Genomic DNA, 27,051 nt, shown 5'->3' on the forward strand with positions numbered 1-27,051 from the left:
GATTATCATAAAATCATGTTCACCCATCCTGCTGGTCTCAATCTGTAAATTTGTGAATGTATCTTTTTAGAAAGCCCAGTGTCCCTGGGATTAAAAAAGGCATGGATAACGCCCACCCTAAAAAAGCCAAGATTATGTGCTAAAATGCCATTAACCCTTTAACTGCCATGGGCTCCCCCCACCCCCAGTGCAAAGGCCTTTTTTGGTGATTTCGGTATGTCGCCATTCAATGCCTTGTAACTTTTTTGTTACATGAGGTATCTTGGCCAAATTTGGCCCCTTGTTTCCCACATATAGGCGGTCGTAACGCCACCCAGGAATCCTAGGTTGCTGTAGGGGGGTGAGAGAAAATAACCAAAAAGAGCGAACATTTTTGTTTTTTTCAAAAAATGCCAATAAAATGATGTACAATGAAGCCTGTGGCTTTTTCCTTGTAAGAGCTAGGAACAAATGGTTTGCTGTGCTGCATTCCCCAATTTCCTGGCTTTCGAGAACAGGTTGAGTGGAAACGAAAAGAAATTATTTTGATGTGGTTATCAACCGTTTTGTGAGAGGTAGGCGATTTATGCCATTTTTGCCAATTGGACATGCGTGGATGGAATGGAAGAAAAGGGTAGGAAAGCTGAATTGGAGGACAGAAAGGCATACATTTCTGAAAAGTAGACACAAGTCCAAGTTTAGGAAGGGGTGATTTGCGCAGGTAAGGCAACAATTATGTAGGGCAAAATTACATAGTTTGGGGGAAAAGCAGGAAAATGACCGAAAAAAGGTATGTGGTGGACATGGTTGGCCTGGTACGGCAATGGCTTCTATGAATTTTGAGAAAAACAATGCTCAGCTACATTCCCCCGACGCTTGCAGTTAGGAAATCACACATTATTTGTAGTGTTTCACAAAACAAGTAATACCACAAGCCAAAAGCTGGGCCATGGTACACAGGAGTTTTATGCTTACGGCCTGAACAGACATACTTAGCATGTGTAAATCAGGAAACCCAATGTGGTGAGGAATGGCAAGCATACATTTTTGAAAGAGCACAGGCAGACCTTTTCAAAGGTAAGTGACTTGTGCAGGTTATAAAAGTGTATGGTGCCTAAAGCAGCGATTAAAAAAATTGTTTTTGGTGACCCCCGCGACGTGATTTAGAGAGGTGCCTTGAGGCCTGCGCCGCCCGGCAACGAGATCCAGTGCGCCCCCCAGCAGAACCATAGCCTCCGCGGTTGACCAGACTGTGCGCACCAAGAAGAAAGGATCAAGGGTTCCCGGTTGACGAATACCCGATCGAAAAAGCTGCTCGCCAAGACAGGCCACGGCTTGGTTGGGGGACGGACCTGAGCGAGGTCCGGCCATGAGCGGCGACCCTCGGAGTACCTGACTGAACACGTGGAGTCCCGGTTGCAAAGACCCCAAAGGAAGGTAAGGGGAAATACGGGAAGAAGGGAATTAGCAAACAAAGGGAAGGTAGTTAAGAGTGGGGTCTGTGTGAGTGACGGCAAGGCTTTTCTGATCTATCCTTTATGTGGCCATTAGGTGTTGTAAGAAGTGAGAAGAAAAGAAGTGGTATCCTAGCCCGTACGGGGTAGAAGGCGGCGCCGCGTAGCATTTGTCCCGACCAAGTGCAGAATAGAGATAAAGAGAAAAATAGTAGGGGTCTCGTGTAGGCTCATAGTAGTTTTTAGAATATTCTTTTTCCGTGGAAGTAAGAAATCTTGAGACATAATAAAGGTGAAAGAGGTGGGGAGTGAATGCGAAATAGTAGGTAGAATAGGGAAGAAGAAAAGCCAGGGACAGTAACGCGCAGGCAGTGCATGTGTATAAAGCATGATTATATGTTTGTCGGTCTGCTTTTGTGTATATGTCTTGCTTGAACACGCTAAAGTATTTCAGTACAAGTAATTTGTGATTGATATAAGATAAAGCAAAGACATAAATTGTGAGAGGTGACCAGGTAACACCTCTCAGAAAGCTAATGTGACATATGGTAATTGTGAGCATTGATAAAGAACGTATTATTTCCACGCATTGTAACTGACATACCAAGTGAGAGGTGGGAAGAGATCCAAGGGTACCAAAATATACAAGAAAGGAAAAGAAACATTGCCATGGGGAGAGTAACACCACTAGCACATATTTGCCAGCACCTTCCACTATATAGCGACAGGATACAGAAGTATCACGATCAGTGGATCACTGAGATAAAAGGAGACGGGGTTACACCAATTTGGCCAGAAGGAGGGTCATTTGACAAACGAGTGTTGGACCTAGTATCAACACATTTGCTAGCGCGATACAAAGGGAAACAGTTACAGAACCGGAGAGAAGTGTTAGATTTATGGCGGATGTTTGAGGAAGTTGCCCCCACGGCAGAGGTAGGTACAAGCCGAATGACAGAAAAGCAGAAAAACCCTGAAGAAGTAGGCGGGACACCAAAAGGGGAATGCTCAACAACTACAACCGAAAACAAAGTAACACAAATCTATCCCTTAATGACTATATACCACCCACCGCCACTGCTCAGGGTGGGGCAACAGCCCCCGAACCTCCACCATATGACAAAGGAGGCCTGTACGGCCCCACGAGTGTGCCTCCTGTGGACATAGCACGTTTAACAGGTGATTTGAACCGTCAGCTTGCACACGCACAAATGGAAATAACACGATTAAGAGCTTCATGTGACAAAGGGCAAATTCTGCCAGGGGGAGGGGAGGTACCCCCGCTGTCACTGGCAGATCTCACACCCCCGATAGGGGCAGCAAGCAATGCAACCCCAGCAGCCTCAGTATCAGGACAATCTATAGCATCACAAGGGACGTCATCGCAGCAGAGACAAGAACAAGAGTGGCAGTCAGGACAGTTCCTTTTCCAATTGAATAACAAACCAGTGAGAATTATACGCCCAGATACAACGGAAAGTCAACAAAGTGGAGATCAGGGTGAAAGACAAGGAAGTGAACCCAAAGAAAACTGGGAGGATAATAACGAGCTAGAGTCAGAAATAGAAGAAATATGGGACGATTTAGATGAATACGAAGAGGCAGCTGCCGCGGAGGGTTCCCCACTGCCAAATAGCCATTACCCAGACACACTATCACCACCATTATGGCAAGGTAGATTAAGACAACGAACAGGGAGGAAAGGAAACATACTGGTAAGTAAAACGAAAAAAGGGAGGATGAGCAAAACGGGAAAGAAACAGAAACTACAAATGCCACTGATACATAAAGGAGCAGGTAAGCCAAACTACATTCCGTGGGCCCAAATGGACAAGACCAACTTGTTAAAACTCCTCCCCCCGCTAACGGGAGGGGCAGGTAAGTGGATACATGTATTTGAAAAGAACACAGCAGGCGTGCCATTAGCTATAGGTGATGTAAAAAGTCTATTAGTATCAGCAATCTGGGACCAAGCAGACACAATCTGGGAAAGGGCAAGGTTCCGGGAGTGACAATGAGCTGTGATCGACACGATGGATCACCATTTAACAATGTTCGAGCACAAGTGTGGGATGCATTGCGGCGTGCATTTCCCGGCGTTCCAGATTTACATGCTGTGATGCAGTGCACGATGGAGGAGAACAAGGATCCTGCGCAATTCATTTTGCGAGTGCAAGTCTCATGGAGAAGCAAAACTGGCACGGCATGGAGTCAATCAACAGCTTTATTCTATTTTATCATTAAAAAGGGGTTGCCGAAAGAGGTGCAGAAGGCCTTGGACAAAATAGCTGGGATCGAAGCCAAAGGGTGGCCTAAAATTCAGAGCATAATTGTACACCACTGGAGGAGGATCAAAGAGAAGGAAAAGGAGGTCGCGCAAAAGAGGCTGGCCAACGAAGCAAAATTAGTACAGACGATATTAGTGAAGGTCGCTGCCATTACTACAAGTGTAACCACAGACAGAGGAAACGAAGGAGAGGAAAACGCAGGAGGGAGGCCCGTTGGGATAGCAGCGCAGTGGGTTGGAGAGGACCAAGGACAGTGGAACGGAGAGGAACAGCCATGCCAAGGATCGCAGTGGCAGAACCGGCTGGCCCAAGGAAGAGGTGGGTACCGCGGGCAGAGGGGAGGATACGGAAGAATGGGAAACAGAGGGTATGGTGGGCAAGGACCAAGGGGAGGACAACAGGGGTCGTGTTGGAATTGTGGAAGGTGGGGACATTATTCACGAGATTGTAGAATGCGACCATCAGGGTATTTCCAAGGGCAGCAACAGCAGCCCATGAACAATGAACAGGGGTGGGGCTGGCCACACCCAGGTAGCCCTTGTGGAGCTCCAATGGGAAGGGGGGGACAACAGGATCAATACTGCTATGACCCCCACATGCAACAAAGACAGCCAGCCCCACAACAGCAGCAACAGCAGCAGCAACCACAACAGCAAAACGCACTACAGCCCATGGCGAGACAAAACCCAGTAGGGAACATAAACAATAACCCTTTTGCAGTGGCCGCAAACGGTGCCCCTGCACCATACCGTGGCGTAACGGTCGTGGGTGACAAAGTGTTTTCAGTGCCAGGTCAGCAAAAATACCAAGACTAGGACAGCCCACAGGGAGCACTTGCGTGTCCAGTCCTATCCACCACACAAAGTGCAAATGAGGAACCACTAGTGGCGGCAGAGATAGGAAACAAGCAGTTTATCTTTGTGCTAGACTCTGGAGCAGAAGAATCATGCCTCACAGAAGGGCGGTTTCAGCTCTCGGGAAGAAATTTGGAGACGCAGGGGTTCTCTCGGGCTATTTAAAAAGTTCCTTAAACAAAAGATCTTGATGTAACAGTAGGGGGAAAAACAGTGCGCGCACCCTTATTGTATTACGAAGACGCACCAATCAATTTGATGGGACGAGACTTGCTCAGTAAGTTAAACATGACCATAGCCTTTACTGAAAGAGGAATAGTGTGCTCGACGCCAGGGGTATGCCCTGTACGAGCACTCTTGATAATAAGCACGATTACAAAGGAAGTTGCAGTAAGAGGGATTCCCATTGACATGGACATGTTCGTCTATGGAATACAGGTATTAGCCCGAGTAGTGCCTTAAATAACACAAAAAGAGTGGAGAATACCATCAGACTTAATATTCCGCCCAATCACACCAACAGATGTAGTGCCAGGCACAATTATATCTATAGACATTGAGGCAGTTCAAGTTTCCAACAAACGCATTGTGGTCATAGGCCTGGACACGCAGGGACGCAAGTGGAGAAGTGTGCTATGCATAGAGCCAAACCTAATGCTAAAAGATGTAACTGATGAAGAATTGTTTACTGATTACGAAGGGGATGGAGAAATAATAATGGAAATAAGCATACCATGTGACATTATGATTCAATACAGAGAAATACACAACCCACTCATGGCTAACATAAAGGCCCCACCGACCATATTTGAAGAAGACATGGCCAGGGTAACACCTGAAATTTGGACTACAGGGCCACACGATTGGGATTGCTGCACGAGGTAACTCCCATAAAGATAAAACTGAAACCAGGTGCCCTCCCACCCAGAGTGAAACAATACCCAATATCCAAAGAAGCAGAGGAAGGTTTTAGAGAAACAGTGAATGCACTCCTAAGCCAAGGTATTTTAGTGCCATCAACTTCCCCATGCAACACATCGATTTTTCCGATTAAGAAAGCGAAAGGAGGGGCGTGGAGAATGGTCCAGGACCTCCGCCCACTCAATGACGTCATCCAAAAAGAGTTCCCTTTAGTGCCTAACCCGGCATCAATATTGTGCAGTATACCAAAAGAGGCAACTTGCTTCACTGTCATTGATCTGAAAAATGCCTTTTTCTCTGTGCCACTCGCACCAGAGTCGCAGTACCTTACAACTTTTACATTAGAAAACAGCAGATATGAACATCGCAGACTCCCACAGGGGTATTGCGAGTGCCCAAGCATTTTTAACAGAGTACTACGAGAAGACATTGGCAACATAGATGTAGGGAGCACCATTATACAGTACGTAGACGATTTACTCGTCTGCAGCAAAACAGAAGAAGAGTGCAGAGAAGACTCGATAACACTGATAATGTATTGGCTGCCAAGGGATACAAGGTGGACAAAGGAAAGTTACAATACTGCCTTGCAGACGTTGTGTATCTTGGCCAGCAAATATCTAAAGACCGAAAAAGAATACTACCAGACAGAGCTGCTGCCATTCGACACATTATCATACCAAAAACAGTGAAGGACATGCAGAAATTTCTTGGCATATGTAACTATTGCCGAGCATGGATCCTCGATTAGGCAGCATACACACGGCCAATGCTACAAGCACTGAAAGAAGCACAAAAGAACAGAGCCCCAATAAGATGGACACAGGAGACAATTGCCCAATTCTCTCGGTTAAAAGACCTTATTTCAGATGCCCCAGTCCTTGCAAATCCAGATTACGAAAGGGAATTTTTCCTGTTTTCACACAGCAATGGAACATTAATGACAGCAGTATTGACACAAAAGACATCGCTAGGCCACAAACCATTAGCGTACTACAGTGGAATATTAGACCCAGTAATGCGGGGACATTTTGCTTGCGAACAGGCCCTCGCTGCAGCGGCCTTCGCCATTGAGAAAAGTGCCACGATCGTAATGGGATGTTCAGTGACGCAATATGCGGAACACTCGTTATTTGCTATCTTGGAAAGATCAAAATCTACTCTCACAACACAGAGAGCCTCTGCTTATGAAATAATAATATCAAGTCCAAATGTACATGTGGTCAGATGCAAGACAGTGAACCCAGCCACATTCATTACAGAGCCATGCACAACTGAGGATTTATAGGAACACGATTGTAGCACGTATGAGGGAAAGGGCGATGGCATTCCCAAAGCAAGAGAAAATGCCCTTACAGAAGGATAAATTTATTTCATAGACGGGTCAGCATCCATAAATTCAGAGACAGGAGAGAAACATGTGGGGATGGCAGTAGTGCACATGGAAGAAGACACATACAAAGTGATTGTTCAAAAGCGCCTCCCCTCACACTACTCTGCACAAGCTGCTGAACTGACCGCACTAATCAGCGCGTTACACACAGCCAAAGATTGTAGCGTGACAATATATTCAGACTCAGCTTATGTCACCACCACAGTTCACTTAGGGCTATCACGTTGGCAAAGGAGATGGTTCAGAAGAGCAGACGGGTCCCCCGTACAACATGCCACGTTGCTAAATGAACTAATAGAAGCTCTGGCAGAGCCATCGGTAGTAGCGGTGGTTAAATGCCAAGCCCATACCAATAACACAGACGCCGTCTCATTGGGGAACGCGGCAACCGACGCAGCAGCGAAGGAAGCCTCGTACTTTAATAAGACACCAACATCAGAGTACATTGTAAAAACAACCACAGCAGAACAACCAGCAGAAGCATACAGTAACACGCCTATAGCACAATTGATAGAACTCCAGAGAAGGGCCCCACCGGAAGAGCAGGAGTTGTAGGGCAAACGAGGGTGTAAGCAATCAGCCACAGATCTCATTTGGAGACAGGAAACGACAGGCAAGATAGTGATGCCTGTAGAATTATTAGAAGTAGCATTCCAACAACTGCATTTCCCAGCTCACGTTGCAAAACAACACATTGCCTCAGATATTCAAGAGGATTGGTTTGTTCCTAATCTGCACGGATACTTGTCTAAATTTATGATTGAATGTACTACATGCCAAACTTACAATTCGGGAATGACATTACGAACTCTGCATGGCACTTTGCCACGCCCTACAGGTCCATTTAGAGAACTACATATCGACTACGCCGATATGGGAGAAAGATGTAATGGAGCAAGATACTTGATTGTGGTGGTATGCCCTTTTCACGGTGGGTAGAAGTGGGCCCCTGTCCCCATCCTGATGCAAAATGTGCTGCCAAGTTCCTTGTGCGAGAAGTATTCTCGTGATGGGGAATCTGTGACATGATCCGTTCAGATAATGGCACGCACTTTGTGAATGACCTCTTCAAGGAAGTAACCTCCCTTCTGGGGGTGAAACATAAACTATGTTCGATTTATCATCCAATGGCCAATGGAGTTGTGGAGAGGATCAACGGGCTGCTCAAAAGCAATTTATCGAAATTGTGCAGCACGTTGAAAAAAAATTGGGTATATTGTCTGCCCCTAGCACTGTTCCAACTCAGAAATCAACCATGCAAGGATCACCATTTAGGCCCGCACGAAATCGTGACGGGAAGAAGAATGCACACGCCGCTCTCCCTGTTAGAAGGGCGTCTGATGCGCACAGGGCTGCCACAGTGCTGGGAGAAGAGTTTAAGGAATACCTAACACAGCTAACGCGCGCGGTACGCAGCATAGCAAAACAAATTGTTTCACCATTTACTGAAGATGTAGAAACAGACACCTCCATGCCGTCAGCAGAAAGCCCGGAGGGGCCTTTAATGCCAGGGGAGCATATTTATGTCAGAAATTTTGTAAGAAGGTGGAATTCACCAAGATTTCACGGTCCATACACAGTGGTGTACAGCACCCCAACTGCAGTTAAAGTTAAAGGGTTAAAATACTGGGTGCACCTCTCAGATGTGAGAAGGGCGCACAGTGTTGCACTTCCCCAAAAGGAAACCGACTGTGTGGATGCCATCGCTGACACAGTTTGATATAATGAAAACTGCAACTTAGACAGGGAAAGTATAGGGAAAAAGCAAAAGGTTTTTACATATTTTGTCTCTCTCTCTCTCTCTCTCTTTCTTTTCTTCTCATATAAATCGTGTTGTCTTTTCTATTTTTCCTCATTATTTCCATGATAAAAGGAAAAGGAACTGTTAAATGCCTAACTGAGTAAAGAAATGAAAAAGAATGAACAATTGCAAATATGTTTCTTTTCATGATGACTTAACAAATTTGTCTCGCCCACATAGGTTCAACATGAGCCAATGCGACGAAACGGCTGAGCAGGCTGAAATGTTAGATAGAAATAGGGCAGTAGACTGAGCAATGTAGAATGTGTTATAAAATATGCTGCCATACTATTTGCAATAATGATGTTTTATTTTATTTGCTATAATGTTGTTTTATATGTGGCAAATGAAATGAATAAAGGGGGAAGTGGAACTGATATGACAAAACCAGGGTCTAAACTAATATGGACTGAAGCAACGACTATTTTGAAGGACATTTATAACATTGAATCTAATAGTAAACATATAACGTCACCCTTTGAACAATTGCATGTAACCAAAACTGCTATTCCATTGTTGAGTAATACTATGGCCAAGCAAATAGAGCTTGGATGGAATGTAAATGATGATTACTATTGGTTGACTAACCCCAGAAATACAAGCATGCGTACACACACTGCACCAAAAACCACTACTAAATACACACTTCACCATGAACAACATAGATGATGCATGGTCTAAGATATTCCCGCTGAAATATCCACAAGTTGGTACCCAATTAAAAAACACAAGGAGGAGAAAAAGGGGGGTGGGAAAAAACAGATACAATATTTATCATAACCTGGGGCTAGATGAAATAGAGGATCCCCGACACCCTGACCAATCAAACAAATGGTATTCAGACATGAGCACCGCAGCAAAGCAAGCAAGTAATGAAAGTTGTTACCTGTGCTCACTTATTCCTCATGCAACTGGAACCCCAAAAATGTTAATCCCACAGGAAGTACCCTTGTCTGAGGCCCAATGTTTGTTTCATCTGATGCTGTGTAGAATAAAAAGACATTTCAAGCACACACAGTCACTATGGAAAAATTGGAAAACGAACAAACTTGCACCAGCAGACGACAAGGAGTAATCTGCCTGCAAGAGCCATTTTTCATTATAAAAGGAACAAGGTATGCAGACGACAAGAGGCATGATGAAATGATTAAATGTAAAGCTGAAGGGCTTCGAGGGCTGCCAGAGGAAACATACGAGTGGGCAAAAGAAACGTGCATCCCCATCTGGTCACAGCATATCACCAAGCTGACATGGGTCACACCCCTGGAGAGACCCATAAAGATTCAAAAGGAAATACCGCACGAACTTTGCTTCCATGGAGAAGGGAAGGTGAAAATTGGAACCGTGCAGCAGTGCAATAAGACTTTAATAATGCCAGATATGAAAAAAGGCACTGCCGCATTAATGGACATATACTGGATCTGTGGCAAACAAGCTTACCTGCATCTCCCAGCCTCCTGGAGGGGCACTTGTGCCCTAGCCACACTTCACTCAGCACTAATGGTGATACCAGAGAGCCACGTCCAGTTTACAGCAAGGCCTTCGGCTAACACATCGACAGCAGGCCAATCGGCTGACACATCGGCAGCAGGGCAATCGGCTGAACCATCGACAGCGCCCGATGAGACAATCACAGAGCCCCCAGCATATGAACTATTGTCAGAAGAAACTTTGAAAACCAAGTTGTCACGCAGCAAAAGATCCAATTATATTTCATCGAAATCGTCAGAACTCCTTGCTGAAATCCCACAGCAGTACAAGCTTTTCTCATCTGCAGAAACATTCTTTGCATCATTTCTAGCACCAGGCGTTCAAGCAAGGGCAAATGCGAAATGGCTGCAGATAACACGCTGGGAGCTCATCCAGCTGGCCAACGACACTGAAGAAGGATTCAACATCATAAAAATAGAGCTCCGTGCACTACGCCTGATGACGATGCAGAACAGATATGTCTTAGATCTTATCACGGCGAAGGACGGTGGTGTTTGCAAAAAAATTGGGGGGCGTGTTGCACGTTCGTACCAACTTCAGATGCTGATAACGGGACACTGTCACACGTGATAACAGCAGTGCATAATTTAGGAGAAAGAATGAGAGCTGAAGGTGGTGCAGATAACGACACGTGGTTCGACAATCTGTTCAGCTGGATACCATCATGGGTGAACATGGCAGCTTAGATACTCATTCCCTTTATTGTCTTTCTTCTCCTAATATTCTGTGTGTGCCAATTGGGACTAAGATGCTGTGAAAATAATATGCCTAATTCAGCAATGATGATGGTAACAGTGGGCCGACAGACAACGGTGGCTACCATGATAGATGCCCAAGTACAAACTGGAGAATACACCACACCGCAGTATAGGATGACTGCCATCTATAGGCAGTACGGGGACGTGGTCGATAATCTACATTACACACCATTAAAGAACCAAAGAACATGCTGTGGTATAACGAGGTTTGGATAGATTTAGATGGGGATGGTGGAATATACTTAATGGTCACCCCAGAAGAATACGCAAGAAGAGGTAACAGCTTAAGAAGTGTGTGTAAAGCATGGATGCCAATAAAGGGTACACCTGCCTGGGACGAGGCTGTGGCTGAAGCTGAGCGCTACCGAAGGGAGAACGGAAAGAACGAGATAAGTAGTTTGTTACTTTAGATGTAACGAAAGGGGGGAGTGTATGGGAGCAAGGGGTCTCCAGGCCCCCTCGGTTCGTACGCTCCTCAGTACAGAGCTTGGACCACGTGCCTCCGGTAGTGGGATTGCCCCTTGCCCTTATGTAAAGTTAACCACGGTTGACTGCTGCATAGATGGGACTACTGAGCAGGACACGGGGCATCCATCTTTTGTGCCCCGTTTCGACTCCATCTTGGGTAAACAGGCCTTACTGCGATAGTACAGCAATGCTCAGCTCCCCTTCCAACGCAGCAGTCAAGGACAGAGACACACACACACACGAGACGCGCAGGCAGCTGGCTGGCCCCCACCCTTGCACTCCCCCTGCAAAGGAAAGCTCTGCGCTTCCATTCTCACGCTGAAGCTGGAGAAAGTTACAACAATCAATATGCTACAGTTTTCTTCCTCTGAGATCACTGTTCGCCTGAGAACCGGCATGTGAACCAGGATGAGCTAAACACTTTCTGCTCGATTCGTCTTCATAAACGTGCAAGCCACCCACCCCCATTAGAACAATTTATTGCCATCCTGACCCTGCACCCCCTGTAAGGTATTTCTTTCAAGTGCCAGACCCTCGCCTGTGCTGCGAAACCCACCCAATACACTCCTTACTAACCTTAAGCATTTTTTACTACTATATATGTTTTTATTTGTACTAATAGGTTTGAAACCTAGGAAAATATGCGAAACACAGCCTGATTCTTCTACATGCACAACAAGGTCAAGGCCTCCAATTAAAGCCACGAATGACCCAATTTTACTGACAATAATCATTGTGTGTGACTTATGTAGAAATGTGACAAGTAGCATAAAATGTTTTAAATAATTTGTTATTTAGTGTGTAACATAGCAGCTTAGGTAGTGACCACAGTGACCGGACCCTGACCTGCGTGGAGCACAAGATGTTTGACGTCCGTCATTTCGTCAGCCACTCAGCCAACCAGGAGGAAGAGATGCCACCCACACCTACAGCACCATACCGCCTGGCCAATCGGGTCCATTTAGCATTTTTTGTTAGAGTTACTTTAATTAATATAAATATAAGTGTGATGTAATGAGGAGAGGAAGGGTTTTTGGGTTATTTCCTAGCTGGAGAAATAAACCATCCTTTGAACTCTTGCAGCCGGGTCTCAGTGCCTCTTTTCCCGACAAGGGGTTGTGTCGGCTATTTTATTTTCTCTCACACGTAGTAAGCCGGGGAAAGGCACCTACAAGCACATCTCACAACACAGGAGAGACCTCCATTGGATTCCTGTGCAAACTATAATAGAATTCAAAATCAATGTTCTGACACACAAATGTTTATTTGGTGATGCACCTGGCTATCTTAAAACATGCATTAAGATCCAAACACCAATTCGGAATACTAGATCGAAAGATACTATGCGTCTACAACGCCACAAATCTCGTAGAGTTAATGGGAAAGACAGTTCCTTCCCCATGAGAGCAGCTATTACATGGAACAAACACGCTACAGATCTAAGATGCGAAAGAAATCTTCTCACTTTAAAAAAAAAAAACCTGAAAATTACTCTTTTTTTAATTTAGCCCCGTGCCCTGATGCCTGTGGGCTTTGGCACGTTAGAAACAGATAAATAAATAAATAAATAATGGTAGTGGACGCAGCCGCATATCTGCTAGAAGATGGAATCGCTTGAAATGTTAATATGCAATTAGCTTTGTGTTTAATGTGGAATAACCCCACCCACCCAAAATATGTACTAGTATTCACTGCAAAGTAAAACTTGCCGCCCCACCCCCACTGCACCGAGAAGCAGCAGATCACACGTCTTGAACATTAGCAGGAAAAGATTACATGTGTTTATCATCCAGGTTATTCTCAGATTAATAGAGATGGATGATAACACATAATAGTGGCAGCTCTGCAGTTTAATCTTTGCATCTGAACTATGGGAGGCACTTAATTTCTCTCATTTACTTGTTCCCAATCAAATGAAGGGGCATTCGCCAAATGAAAAGAATGCAGTACAGACAAACACAATAGCTATCCCATCATGAAAAGGAAAGTGTACCAGTGCAGGATAAATTACGGTAATGTCCTAAATGCAGGGATCCGAACCCTTGGGCTCTGAGCAGCATGGCTGTCAAGGCGGGCCCCATAAACACTGGGTTTCTTGTTACTACAGCTCTCCGGGCATTTGTTTGCGCACCGTTCCGCCGTGAGATGGAGGGAGCACTTTCTATGGGAAGGCTTTAGACAGCACCTCTGCTTTTTCTTAAAGGATCTTCAGTTTACTCCATTATATCTATATCTACAGGTTTAAGTAGATTCTGACATTATGGGCACTTACAATAAGCCATTCGTATTTTATAACAATCAGTGACAAATACGTACTAGTAACAGCAGGGGTAAAACACTGGCTTCACAAATGTTGGTAAGGAATCTAGTACTAACATAATGTGAGGTATGGGTAACCCGGAAAGAGACTGCGCCAAATCTTTGCAGAAAAAAGTTTATTATTCAAAAGAAATGCCCTTAAAAAAGATGACACGTGTTTCGGTCCTCCAAGGACCTTTTTCAAATAAGGGCTAATAGTTTGTCTTGGAATCATGTGAATGCCCCTGTCACACAATGTGAAAAACAAGCTTCCATATATTGAATGGGTTAATCCCTGCTCATCCCAATACAAGCGTCCGATCGCAAAGTTGCTAAAAATCTCGAGGGGGCCACTTCGATCGGACTGGCTGACCTCCTTCCTCAGTGACCGTCCGTCGCAGGTCATTCTGGGCTCTTTCTTCTCTCCCACCTTTTTCTCCACCTCTGGTGTTCCCCAAGGCTCTTTAACAACTACCTTGCTCTGCTTGCACATCTCATTTCCACCTTCTCCCCAAAAGTCCAGTGTTATGCAGATGTCACATAACTCTTCTTCACACTTCCTGCTTATCCTTCTCTTACTCCCTCCATCATTCCTGACTGCAAATCTGCCATTCAGTCCTGGTGTACTTCCAATGATCTCTGCCTCAACGCCAGCAAGACTGAGAACGTTCCTATTGGGAGTCCTGCTCGCTCTTTCTGTCCCGCACTCTGGCCATCTTCTATGGGCTCGCCTTCACCTGAAACTAGAATCCTTGGAGTCATCTTCGACTCCTCTCTTTCCTTCATCCCTCACATTCAGGACCTTACCAAGAAGTCCCACTTTCAACTCCACCTTCTCAAAGGAATTCTTCCATTCCTAACTTTCCCCCAGAGGCTCAATGGGCCTCACTACGAGGTAGAAGGTAAGGGATTACCGGCACTGGTAAGGGTGCCGGTAATCCTTTACCTCCATATTCCAAGGTCCCTTAGCGGTTTCCTTCCTTAACGCCTGGTCTGACCAGGTGTTGAGGACAGGACCCGCTAAGGGACTTCAGAGCTAACAACGGTACCGCAAATTGCGGTACCTTTATTAGCTACTTCCCCATTCCCATTGAGCCCTATGGGAGCTCAAATGGGAATGGGGAATGGTTCTCAGAATGGGGATTTAGCGGGTCCTCCAAGGTTGGAATGACCCGGTAAGCACCCATTCTGAGAACCCGGACCCGGTATGCGGTAAGGGGGTAGCCATGGTGCTAATAGCACCATGGCTACCTCCTACCGCGTAATGAGGCCCGATGTCTCTAACGCTCTGGTTCTCTCTAGGCTAGACTACTGCAATAGCCTTTTCCTTAATCTACCCTCTTCTTCTCTACGACCCCGCCAGCTAATCCAGAATAGGGCTGCAAGATTTATCCTTGGCCTCAAGCCAACAGACTGCATCTCTCCAGCCCTAAAAACCCAAACTCTCCACTGGCTCCCGGTTGCAGCAAGGATTAAATTCAAATCCCCCTGCATCATCCACAAGGCTGTCTGGGGCCGGGGACCATGCTATCTACAACTTGCTCTCACTAAATACTCTCCCTCCAGAGCTTTACGTTCCTCTGGCACCAGCTCTGTGTGGGTTAAGTCATTTGTTAAACAGTGAGTTGGTGGCCGATCTCTTTCCTCAGCAGGCTCCCTCCTTCCTCTTCGTCTTGAGCCGGATCTCCTCAAATTCCGGATGCTCCTCAAGACTTTCCTTTTCACCTCCTCCTTCCCTTCTGCCCTCCTCTGTTAAATCCCACAGTTGCTGAGATAGGTGACCAGGGCCCTTATGTGTCCTCGCAGGTCCTGGCCTTCCACACCGAAACGCCTACAGTCGCCACCCGTCCCAGCACTTTGCCTTGGCACCCACTGGCCTATATCACCACAGGCCTGCACTTATTTATTGGTGGCTGTCCGCTCCACCTAGGCACTTACAGCTGTTCACTCCCTAGCACTTCCCCTTTGATCGACCGAGCACTTACCCCCCCACTCCCTCATCCCTTCTCTCTCTCTACACTTGCACGTTCTGAATACTCACAAGGCCGAGTAGGTCCGCCTCTAACTTTCATTGTTGTATTTGTGCTTCATTCCCATGTCCCCTCCCTGTGGCCCTCTGGGCGCTTTGAAACACAATGTACTTGATGTATAAGCACCTTACAAATGCACAATAAAAAAAATCCCCTTCTTTTCGTTAAGCTAGAGTGGTAGAGCATTCTAAGATTGGAGGTTTAGTTGAGGGTGAGTTACAGGACGACCTTCCTGATGTTTCAAACGTTTATCGTGGTTGTGGTGACAGTGATCATGTAGTTTTAGGTTGTCAAAAAGGACCCCAGGGTTGCAAGCCTTAGGTGATATATTTAGGATCTAAGAAAGAACGAGAATAAGTCCTGGCAGAGAGGGTGGGGTTATTATTGGGTGACTACACAAAAGCCCAAACTGTTGGCATTGCCAATGCTGGTTCTACCTGTATCCACTTTAGGTTCTTCAGGAATCGGAAAAGGAGGTGCCTCAATAGGAGCACTTGTTTCAGCGGCGCCTATATAAAAGAAAAGAGAAACATGTTAGAAATTCATATACATTTTCCCTAACTCCCTGCATATGGCATTTTACTGTACCCACAATTAATGTATTATAATCCTATTTTATTGGCAAACCTATCAAGATACAGACAAAGACATGAACTTAGATATTAGACTATCGTATATTAAACAGATATATAGATTGCTATGTATCGAATTCTAAAAACAAACACTTGAACTTTTTTCTTGCCTGAAAATATCTCATATGGAATATGAGGCAGCCTCTCAGCGGCTCAGGAACAAAGGCATTATCTACTGATTTAAGCCTGCGTTCCATGCTGCCTCCCCCAGGGTGCACTGTTGGGACTTAAACCGTACACCCGCACCCATTCCCCGCCCTCAGCCCTGTCCCTCTGCATTAACTTAACTTCACCTTTCCCTCAAAGCTGTCCCTAGGGCCTGCGCTTGTATCTGCGGACTCTTGTGTGTGCTGGCTCTCCACACACTGGGCCATGGTAATGGAAGAAGGGCTTTGTTGGGAGCCCTACATTCCATATCCATGGAGACCATTTCTTCTAAACTCTGCTGCCTCACACACTTGATATAGCCCATTTTTTAAACATTCTAATCTCCTTCGCACCTAGGGGCTTTGCTCCAGGGCGCTAACGGTAGTAATGCCTCCTTCTCGGGTCTTAGCGTGACTCGGCCCTTGTTAAAGTCCTTCGCTTCACTCAGGGCTATTAACTTTGGTCAAATGCCATTACCACCCAGTAATAATCATTGGAATGCACCATAATTGCTTAATTATTCAGTTTATAGATGTAGTATTGGAGGATGGTGAGAAGTCATCAGAAATCAGGTAAGCACTAGAGACTTGAGTATATAAAAGGAGTACGTTTATTTATAAGTTACAGGGCTAGTTGATTAGAAAGGCAGGGAGCTAAATAGATGACATCCTTTCAGTAAGGTTCTCCCATCCTGTGTTATCAACTGTAGCTCTTGCAACCCTCAGGTCCCATAACATTCTAGATGACATCACTGTATTATACTACCAACACTGTGTGCACCCAGTGCAGATAGATACATTAATACTACAATAGAGATGCACACACTACATTGTTTGTGTTGACCCAGATGTGACTGAAAAACATGTACTAAGTGCTAAAGACAGGTAGCCAGTTATAATGTCGAATGCAAAAAGTGAATCCAAAAATGTCAAAATAAAAAAAATGTCGAAAAAACGACTCAAATGTGTTTTTTTTAATTTGTATGTTTTTTTTGGCTTTAGCTAGTAAACATAAATGGGGGGCTAAAGGGGAACCCCCTCCTTCAAAACATTTTTTTTAAAAAAACATTTGAATTTTCTTTTTTTCGACATTTTTGCATTCGACTTTTTTGAATTTGACTTATTCACTATAAACCCTAAAGACATATACTTTCCATATAGCCAGCACCACAACACCTAGAAGAATATCACTCCACCCTGTGATGTAGTGTCAGCGAAGGATCAAACATAAGCCAAACGTAGATAGTGTTTCCCAACAGCTCTTTCTTGGGGGTTCTGTCAAGCGTAAAGCAAATCAATTTCCTTAGCATCAAAATGTGCAGAAATATAACTCAATTATGATCAGGATCCTCATGGCCTAAGTAAGCGTGAGGGTCTCTCGAGAAGATTTGAAAAGGTCCAAAGCAAACGTTCTTTCACTTTTTGTTAGGACTGAGTCTTGGTCCTTCCCAGCAGCTTCAATAAAACAGAATCAAATGTGGGGTAGGAGCTCAGTGTCACAAACAAAACAAAGGATTCCAAGACATTGCCCCTTACATTCCTTGCAGTTTCAGTCGATAAGCAATGTCTCTGTCTCTGCTAATCTCTCTGGTGATGTCTTGTACATTTTAGCTCATTGTGGGGAATCCTTCTGGATCTCAAGTCTGCAATGGAGTCAGCCGCATGTGGGAGCTAGAATCAGAATAAGTTCCAGCGCTATAGGCAACAAGAGGACACCTAAAGGTCTTTAAAGGGGCTCCTCTAGGCCTCTCACCACCTCTCTCACTCAGGGTCCTTGAGTGAGATTGGGGGCACAGACTCGTAATGCAAAATCTCTTCTCATCAATGTCCGGCCACAACCTTGCATCTGGGGGACATTCTCTTATTCCTTCCCTCCTTTTCTCTTTCCTTGTCCTTCTACTGCACCTCCTAGAAGCTTTCCCTTGGGCTTGTTCCTCTAGCTGCTGCTCCAGCCCTCCCCTTGCGTTTTCTCACAATCACCTTATCCTGCTAATCATTTCTCTCCCTGATCTTCTCCTGCTTTGTTCCCCCCACTAATAGAGATTCTCCGCTTCCCCTCTCCATTTCAACTGCACTACCGCCTCCTCGTTAGGTACTGTGGCAAACCGGAAGAAGGAGTCCGACATAGAGGACAATTTAACAGTTGTATTAAACAATGTAAAAATACCTAGCTTTCCCTATTGCTAAAGCGCATATTCCCTACCTAAACAAACTAAATAAGGGTGCTTGTCGATCCTAAAATGTCCAACAAAAATGTCCACTGTCCAAAACCTACTTCTAACTAGCCCTACCACTATAACTAACAGCTAAACAAAACCAGAATTTTCAGCTAACTTTCAGGTAACTTCCCTTTAGCTACACTGGGCTTCTTCTTAGGGTTATTCCACCAAAAACCAAGTTCTTGATAGTTCAGACAAATGTTCAAAAGTCAATAAAGAAAGTTCTTCAAGTTTCTTTATCTGTCTTTTATAAGCTTCTATAGCTGTTGATATGGTTTTGGTCTCAACAGTGTCTTGAAAACTTCCTGTATTTTTCTGATACCCCTTTTGACAGTGATCATTTAATATTCTCTTTCTTATTTGATGTCCTTTAGGTTCTTCAAGTTTCACTCAGTCTCTGATAGGGTCTTCTTGGCCCTTCTAATTCAATTGATACAATTCCTGTAACCTCTCCAAAGGCTTGCACTGCAGCTTTCTCATGCTACCGTAACCGGTATTCCCACTTAATTCAATTGGTTTCTCAATGTCTCTCAAAGAGCACCATCGGTCCCCTCCGATCTATTTCAGACAACTCGCAGGTTCTCGGCCCAACATCTACACTTCGGGTTTCTCAGATTCCAGTCATTGGCATTCTACTCAATGTGTCTCATAAGGCATTGCCAAACCTCTTCACTCTTTATATCAAACAACTCTTGTGGCTTCTTCCAGTCAATAATTTGGCTTTTTCAGATTCCCATAACAGGTATTATAACTCGTTTCATACAGTTCGTTCAGTCCGAGTTGCCTCCCCATTTTCTGAACAGCCCGGATACCATCTCTTGAGCTGGGCCGGTTCACAGGGCTTAACGTTGGGACATGGCGGCTACGACTTCTCTCACTATCTTTTATCTCAGGTCTATCGCTAACTCGCTCTCAGCATCTGTTGAATTCAGCAGCCTCTACACATGTCGGCAGATGGGAGGTTTCGTTCCTCCAGGTTCAACTGATCTTGGCTTGGTTTAGTGGACCCCGGGCCAACCAAGGCTTCCTCATGGTCACGCCACCAAGCGGGACGATCTCTATGACTCTGTCCCAGCCGATGTTGCTCCGCTGCTCATTAGACCAGGCTTTCAGCATTCTCCTTGGGCATTCTCTCACTCTCAGTCTGCCGCTGCAGAAGGGATGTGGCCTAGCAGCTCGGGCTGGACTGCCCCTTTTGGGGTGGGGCCAAGCCTGATTTGCATATGGTCTTTCCCTTCTGTAATGGCTTGGCAGGCGAAGAACGGTGGTCTGGAGGGTTGCCCAGAGCATTGCCAGTGGTTAAGATTAATTCTAAACCTTCCAGCCATCACCTCTTTGTTTTTTCTATGTCACCCCGAGTGGGACGGGTATGCCCAGACGTGGGTCCCGTGCCTGCTGGGCCTAGAGACCCAAGCTACTCCTCACTGATGAGCCCCAACAAGGGCGAAACATGTTTGGAGATGCTTGTGGTCTCGTGCAGAAGGGATGTGGCCTAGCAGCTCGGGCTGGACTGCCCCTTTTGGGGTGGGGCCAAGCCTGATTTGCATCTGGTCTTTCCCTTCTGTAATGGCTTGGCAGGCGAAGAACGGTGGTCTGGAGGGTTGCCCAGAGCATTGCCAGTGGTTAAGATTAATTCTAAACCTTCCAGCCATCACCTCTTTGTTTTTGCTATGTCACCCCGAGTGGGACGGGTATGCCCAGACGTGGGTCCCGTGCCTGCTGGGCCTAGAGACCCAAGCTACTCCTCACTGATGAGCCCCAACAAGGGCGAAACATGTTTGGGGATGCTTGTGGTCTCGTGCAGAAGGGATGTGGCCTAGCAGCTCGGGCTGGACTGCCTCTTTTGGGGTGGGGCCAAGCCTGATTTGCATATGGTCTTTCCCTTCTGTAATGGCTTGGCAGGCGAAGAACGGTGGTCTGGAGGGTTGCCCAGAGCATTGCCAGTGGTTAAGATGAATTCTAAACCTTCCAGCCATCACCTCTTTGTTTTTGCTCCGCGGCTCTACAGCACTCAGCCCCTTGCAGACGCACTTTCGTCAGAGGCTCTCCCCTGCATAAGGTTCTCTCCTCCCGATTCAACGTTTTTCCTAGTTTTAAATGCCTCCTCAAAACCCAAAGGGGTGTGTCCTTCCGTTTTGGCTGTTGAATTCAGCAAGATCCAACATTACCTGAAACCAAAGAGATTGAGGAAAGGTTACTACCTGGTGGAGTCAAAGGAAATGTATTCGGAAGTCGCAACATTTTGTCCAATTCACATGTAGGCTGATAATGTCCTGTATTTAGGGAGTTCCTCTCGGGAGTGGGCGTCTTTGTCCCCCTTAGCCTCTTGATTCGTCACAATACCTATATATAAGGGTTGTCTTCTTCACTGCTTCCTCTTTGGCTCCTCTCACCACTTACTTGTTTGCTTCTCTCACTTCTTCCTTCTTAGAGCCTTTCAACATCCCCTCCTTAAGCCCCTGTGTAACCTGGGATAGCAATGCAATCTCCTGCTATCCCCATCCTTTTTGGCCTCTCTCCCCAGCATCTGACTATTTCCCTCCAAAGCCTCCAGGGTCTCATCTGCAGCCTCTGTTACCTCCTAAACCCAGACTCCTCAGTCTATTATTATGCATTCTCCTGGATTTCTCCTTCGGCCTCCTGTCTCCTGCTCCTACTGCACTTTTTTGCCAGAATCACCAGATGAGCTCCTTCTCCAAACTCCCACATCCTTCTGCTTCAACCCCTTAATTTTATAGGGCAGTGGCACTGACTTCAAGCCTCGCTCTGACCTGGAGTAGCTTGAGTGTTTCTCTCTGTGCAGCTGGTTCCGGCACTCTTGAAGCACTGCCTTAGCATAACAGGCCATTGGTGTATGTATGTGGAATCCTTAGAAGGTGATTGGTTAAAAGCTACATTTTTCTGTCTTAGTTCAGTTCCTGCTCCATGGTCTGTGGTTTCACAGTGCAAGCAGATAAAAGCTTTACCCCAATTTTGGATGTCATTTCTAAACCTATGCCTAGTGGCCTGGAGGTGCTACCGGAACTGTGGGATGGCCACCATAATCAATTCAGATAAATGAGTAGAAGCTTTCAAGGCGCCAAATTGATGACTTCCTGCTTACCGAGCATGGCATGGCAGGGGTTTCCAGTGGAGCCTGCCCACACCAACTCCCGGGCCCTACATACCTTGGCTTGTAGCCGAACCTGGCCTCCTTGGTAAACCCACCATCCACCAGTAAGGTCAGGCATGGAACAGGAGTCACATTTAGGAGGATGTGGGAGAAATCCGGCAAGGGTCTGGGGGTCAGCTGAAGAATATGTCTGGTGATGCAACCCCACAGAGGGTATATGAGGGATTACCAGAGCCCCAATGCCTCCTTAAGCACAAACAGCGGGGAGTCCCAAAATGACCGCTCTAGGGTAGTTCTTTATTTTTAGAACACCAGAGCATGGGTCATTTGTGTGACAGATTAGAATCCGCCATGTGGGAGCTCCAGGCGGTATTTCATGCCAGACGCCCGAAGTACTTAGAACAACATCATGAGGGTCATTACACAGTAGTATCAGGGTAGTGACTGAAACAGCATTGTAGAACACAGTTTAGAAGCCTGCTCACATAGAGCAAGGATTTCTCACCTGGCATTCACCATGCTCGGGAGCACTTGCGGACAGAACAGCATAGAGGATGAGTGGATCTCAAGCAAAATGGAAGAAGCAAGATGCAAGCACTGAACACAAGACAGCATAGTGAGAGAAAGTATCTAATGACAGAGCAAGAAACTGAAGCATGGAGCTGCCTGGCCATCATTTTAAGCCTTTAAACCAGACAGCCCAAACCAACCAATCTATTAGTGAACACAAAATACACAGAAATGCACAAGGGGAGAGAAAACATGAGAATGATGTGGGACGATGAGACACTGCCCAATCACAAAACCCAGTGATAAGGAGAAACAGACTAGCCAATCATACACCTTTTTGAGACACATAACGCAGTCGAAACAGTATAAGAAGAAGTTGACGGACATAGGCAGAGAGGGACTTCAGAGTGCATTCTAGAGAGTTAATGTGTTTTCAGAGCAAGACATTGGAGAGTCAGTGGAGGAGTTTGCTTAGTTTGTAACATTGTAAGAGATGTGCCTTGCACAGGGTGTCTGCGTAGGGCTGTATCTAAGACTGTGTTGGAAGCGAAAGACCAGCAAGACAGAGCCCAAAAGCCTGTAGTGAGCTCATGCAACCCAGAGGCTGAAGTGGGCTCACACATGCTGAAGGGGATCTAGGAGCCTGCAGTGGCCTTCAGGCCAGCAAGATGACTCTTGACTTGCGGTGAGAATGACATCAGTCTGAAAAGCACTCAGTGGCAGTACGTATGGGAATTGCTGTTGGTTAACTCCTTATGAGCATCTCCCAAGGCTAGGAGGATTCATATGTTCTGTCTGGTAGACATTTTGCATGTTTACACTTCAAGGCCAGGAGGGCAATTGATGATCTGAGGAGCAACAGTTAAGTGTAGGAAAGAAGCATAATGGGGAATTTTAGATACCCTCAGACTGGGATCATGTGATTTATAATAGGGAACCAGATTTTGACTGGGACTCTCTCTCAGTATAGATCATCGTATGGGTTTTCTGTTTAGCCTCCATCCTGACACTGTTAATCATAACATCCACCTCTTGTGTCATAGGTATTTATCGGTAGACCCTTTCGGAGTTCTTCCGACCACAACAACCTAGTGGTGGCGTGAGGAACCTGAGGGCATCCTCACTTCTTTTCCCCCTGTAGCCTCCTCTCGGGTGGCCAGGGAAAGGCCATCGCTCTTGGATTCTGACCCTGGGGGTGGATATGTGAAGGAGGATCACCTGGGTGGAGTGAACATGGGGAGTGGGGAGAGGACGTTCTTAGATGAGACATGGTATCCCCCATTTCCTTTTGATGGGGAACCCTCTATCCCAGAAGCCTTCCCTGTTCACCCCGTAACACAATCCCCAAGAAGCCACAGTTTAGTACTGGGACGAGCAAGCGACCAACTAGAGAAGCACATCCTAATTTTATTAACACACACACACATATCGACCTCATCTTAGTACTGAGACAAAGAAGAGGACAACAAGAACAAGACCGAACTATGATTTCCATAGTGAGTGGTCTAGTTGTTCCCGGACTAATCATGGTAGCAGCCAACATCCTTGTGAACATGAAATCGGCTTCGGAAGCAGTGATACAAACTGCTGGGTGCAGGCAGACCTCTCCGTATCAGCGGTGTGGCAAGTGGAGCGCTTGAAATCCTAAAAAGGAAGCATGGATTCAGCAGCAGGTAGTGGAATTGAAGGACGCTGTATGCCGGTGGCAGACTGCAGGAGGGAAACCGGCTTGACCAAGCGAAGCGGTTGTGGAAGCCCGAAGCTGCAAGAGGAGCAACGTTGAGTGAAAGGAACCACGGAGACCCTGAGAAGAAGCAGGGTACAGCATGGGAAGGAGAAAGCCTGTGGCAGTCGAGGAACTCGCAGCAAAGGCGCAAGCTCCAACCGGTGAGTGCACCTAGAAGTAGGAACACCGGACTGGCAGGCAAATATGTAAAGCAGATAACGAACATTGATTTGAACCAAAAGGAACATTACTGTGAATGCCGAAAGAAGTGAAAGTGAAGAACTTTTGAATTCCGAATGAAATGAAAGCAGTTATAAGCAATTTTGAATACTGAATACAGTGAAAGCAAGTTGGGAGCCCTTGTGAAATATGAGCAGAGGTAACGAAAGATTGTGAATCTACCAGATGAATTATAAAGGAAACAAGCACTGACACAAGCCAAGAGAATTCTAAGGAACTGTATCATATAAGAAAGCTAGCATCGGCAACAGCCAAGAAAAAGCAAAGAACTGTATGTTATGATAAAAACCCATTGGCAAGAGCCAGGAGAAAGTGTAACAAGGGCATTGTGAGCAAGCAAGCCACTGTGCAGTGTCAGGAGAGTGTGAAACAGGTGGCTAAAGCAAGGAGCACTGTCAAGTTGAAAGAGTGGCCTAGTGGTGATGAAAAAGCAACAAGGAAGTGGGACCGGTTGCGTGACCTTTAATGGGTAGCTGTGTGGTCCGACAACTGCGCCTATGCCGAGCGCACCAGTTTGTGGAAAAGTCACTGATTGCACCCATAAAGAAGCTTGTCTTTATACTATTAGAGACTTTTATGTGTTTTGAAAGAAAGAATCAGAACTGTTTATGCGAACTAGTGGAAAAGACCAATATCATAAGAGCTGGGAAGTGTCCCAAGGAAATGTGTTGTTTTGAAAAGGTGATATGCCTTGTGAACTGGTCTGTACGTAGAGAAGGAGAAGTTGATTGCAAGCCAAGAAGCTCTGAACCGTATTTTGAACACAATTCATTTTGATGTGGACATCCCTACACATTGGGCCTCATTACGAGTTGAGCGGTAAAAAAGGCAAATTACCGCCATGCCGGTGCAACCATGTCTGTGTTGCAATGCTGCCGGAATCAACGGATGATTCCGAGTCAGCATGCACGCGCATACCAGCATGCCGTTAACGGCTGCACCGGCATGTCGGTAAGGCCCTCCAAACCCCTGATAGCGGCATCATTCATGCCGCAGACACAGGCACTGGCATCCTAGATGCCGTACAGAACGGTACTGTTGATACTGGCACCATACATACCGGCACCGGAAGTGCCAATACCGGAAGCAACGTCATCGGGCTGGAACGGGAAATGCTCCAGCGGCCATCTTTAAAAACACAATCCATTGCAATCCCCTGATTTGCGCACTGTGTACCCTGCCAGCAAGAAGATGTCTAAGGCTACCCATAAAGGAACACCTCGGCTGTGCAAGCCCCGTTTTAGCGATGATGAGCTAAACATGCTTTCCGTAACCCTGGTCCAGCATGTGGATGTCGTTTTCTCTCCAGACCTGTGCTGTGCCGCCCAAATAAGGAAGAAAAACATCTGGGAGGAGGTGGCCCAGAAGTTGTCCGCGGTGGGCACAACCCCACGCTGTGTGAAAGACTGCAGAAAAAGGTGGGATGACCTACGCATGCCAAAAGGCACACTGGCCCCCAGAGCTCACAGCCAGGAAAACTCTGGCCCCCCAGCAGAAACCTCATGTTGAGGAGGATGCATCACCAGCAGCCACTGATGTCTAGGGGCCGCAGTCAACGGTCACGAGTGACATGGAGGGGCGGTTAACCCGGATGGAAGAGCACTAGCAGGCCATGCAGGATATGGTTAGACAATACATTGCAGAAGGTGAAGCCACACGCAAGGCCATGGAAGACAACACCAACACAATTACCCGTGCCGTGTGGCCCGGCGCATGCGTGAGGGCATGGCAGCGATGACATAGGCGGTCACACAGTTGGTGGCCACCATGGCGCAACATCGCGCTGCAGAGCCTGACCCTCAAACCCCACACCCTCGACCAGCTCAACACCGGCAAGCTCCACTCAGACGAGCCCGGTTTGCAGGTCAATGCACTGTCTGCGCCGGCCAGATGTACAACCCCCTCCACCCAAAAAAAGGCGTCAGTATGCTGACACAGTTGAACTTGAAATGGGTGCAGGTGGTGGGGGGCGTGGGTGTGTGGTGATGTTGGGTGAGGGGGGTGGGGAGTGTGGATGTGGGGGATGTTGGGGGGAGGGCAGTGGGGGGGGGTGTGGCTGTGTGGTGATGTTGGGGGGAGGAGGCTGGGGGGCATTGGTGTGTGGGGATGTTGGGGGGAGGGGATGGGGGTGTGGGTGTGTGGGGATATTGGGGGGGGTCTGGGTACGTTTGTTGCATTTTGATGGGTCCCTGTTCACTGTACATAGTTCTGAATCATTTAATACACCTGGTGTGCATGAGAAAAACACATGACTGGACATTGCTTATTGAGTGTGTGTCAATTTATTTCTTAACAGTGCTCAGTGTCCCCCATTCAAAGTGCCTTGTGTTACCCAGTCCATCAAAAGTAATGTGCAATCAAAGTTTGCTGTACTACACATCCTTCATTCACATTGTGCCATGGTCGATATGCATCTTCTCCACCATCATCCTCCTCTTCATCTGGTGGAATCTGGTCCATGTTAGGGGGCAGGGGTACGCTGCGCCGGATGCACATGTTGTGCAGCATGGCACATGCCAACACTATCTTGCCCACCTTCTCAGGTCTGTATATGAGTGGCCCACCCAACCTGCTGAGGCAGCGGAAACCAGCCTTCAACAGGCCAAAAGTCTACTCAATCGTGACACGAGTGCATGCATGTACACGGTTGTAGTCCTCTTTGTGCCTGTTGACTGGTTGTAAGGAGCCATGGCTTCAGGGGATACGCGGCATCACCTGCACAGGAGCAATG

At 46.5% G+C, this 27,051-nt stretch overlaps 1 protein-coding gene across 1 annotated transcript in view; it reads right to left on the bottom strand.

The window, feature by feature from the left end:
- The window catches only part of CCDC38 (coiled-coil domain containing 38), a 1,810,821-nt gene that overhangs the window by 1,122,992 nt on the left and 660,778 nt on the right, over positions 1-27,051 (bottom strand). The window contains exon 4 of the mRNA XM_069629826.1: positions 16,173-16,244. Within this exon, the coding sequence (XP_069485927.1) occupies positions 16,173-16,244 (72 nt within the window). The remainder of the gene's footprint in view (positions 1-16,172; positions 16,245-27,051) is intronic.

This window comes from Ambystoma mexicanum, chromosome 12, assembly GCF_040938575.1.
Source record: "Ambystoma mexicanum isolate Mex_15411 chromosome 12, UKY_AmexF1_1, whole genome shotgun sequence".
In the NCBI taxonomy this organism is placed as follows: domain Eukaryota; kingdom Metazoa; phylum Chordata; class Amphibia; order Caudata; family Ambystomatidae; genus Ambystoma; species Ambystoma mexicanum.